The following is a 728-nucleotide window of genomic DNA, read 5'->3' as shown; positions in this document are numbered from 1 at the left end:
CACCGTGCGGCGAGCCGTACACCAGTTGCCTTACTTTCTGCTCGTCGTCGGCGATGTTGTACGTCAGCTCGGTCTCCTCGAAGCCGGTGGCCGACATCCTCTGGTCGCCCGACGAGCCCGACGGCGGCGGGTCCGGGCTGTTGAGGCACGTCTGGATCAGCGCCTTCCCGGCGTCGCTCGTTATCATCGGCTGCAGCTTGCGCGTCGCGAACGTGTACACGTGGCCGGTCTCGCTCGCCACGAGCAGCATCACCTGCGTGCCGGTCAACGTCGACAGCTCGTACGCCTGCGAATACGTCAAATCGACAGCTCGTTAGTTCACCCGAGACACGGACTCGCTTGCTTTCGCGCGCGCGCGCGCGCGCGACGTCCAGTTTGTACTCGATAACTTCGCCTTTTCGAGTAACGGACTGGAAAAGGCACAAGTGTATTTGTTTTGCAAATGCATTTATCGCGAACACCTATTACTTTGTCGCGCAATGTGTTTTACGATAGACTGTTGTGACTTTCACACCGATGCTCGACTCGGAAAATATTACAATATGTTTGTGTTACTCTCTTCAAATGAGATTAAATATCGATTATAATATCAGCATAAAACATCGAACGTGAAATTGGCTTTTGAATTAAACGAAACTGTAAACGCGAGCAACGAAAATTTAATCGTGTCGCAGGCCATTTAGATAACATCGCACGATCATCAGATAAACTTTTTAAAAGTGATGACT

The 728-nt window shown here is 51.4% G+C and overlaps 1 protein-coding gene across 1 annotated transcript; it reads right to left on the bottom strand.

The window, feature by feature from the left end:
• Positions 1-20: 20 nt before the first annotated feature.
• On the bottom strand, positions 21-313 carry LOC105570077 (serum response factor homolog; the record flags this gene model as incomplete). Its single annotated transcript, XM_012027069.1, has 1 exon — positions 21-313. A coding segment is annotated over one exon (293 nt), but the record flags the coding sequence as incomplete, so codon positions are not given.
• Between the last annotated feature and the right edge of the window lie 415 nt (positions 314-728).

Source organism: Vollenhovia emeryi, unplaced genomic scaffold (assembly GCF_000949405.1).
Source record: "Vollenhovia emeryi isolate VEMERY1.0 unplaced genomic scaffold, V.emery_V1.0 DF950188.1, whole genome shotgun sequence".
Lineage (NCBI taxonomy): Eukaryota > Metazoa > Arthropoda > Insecta > Hymenoptera > Formicidae > Vollenhovia > Vollenhovia emeryi.
Note: the sequence above shows the minus strand (reverse complement) of the source record. Positions and strands in the feature narration are given on the sequence as shown.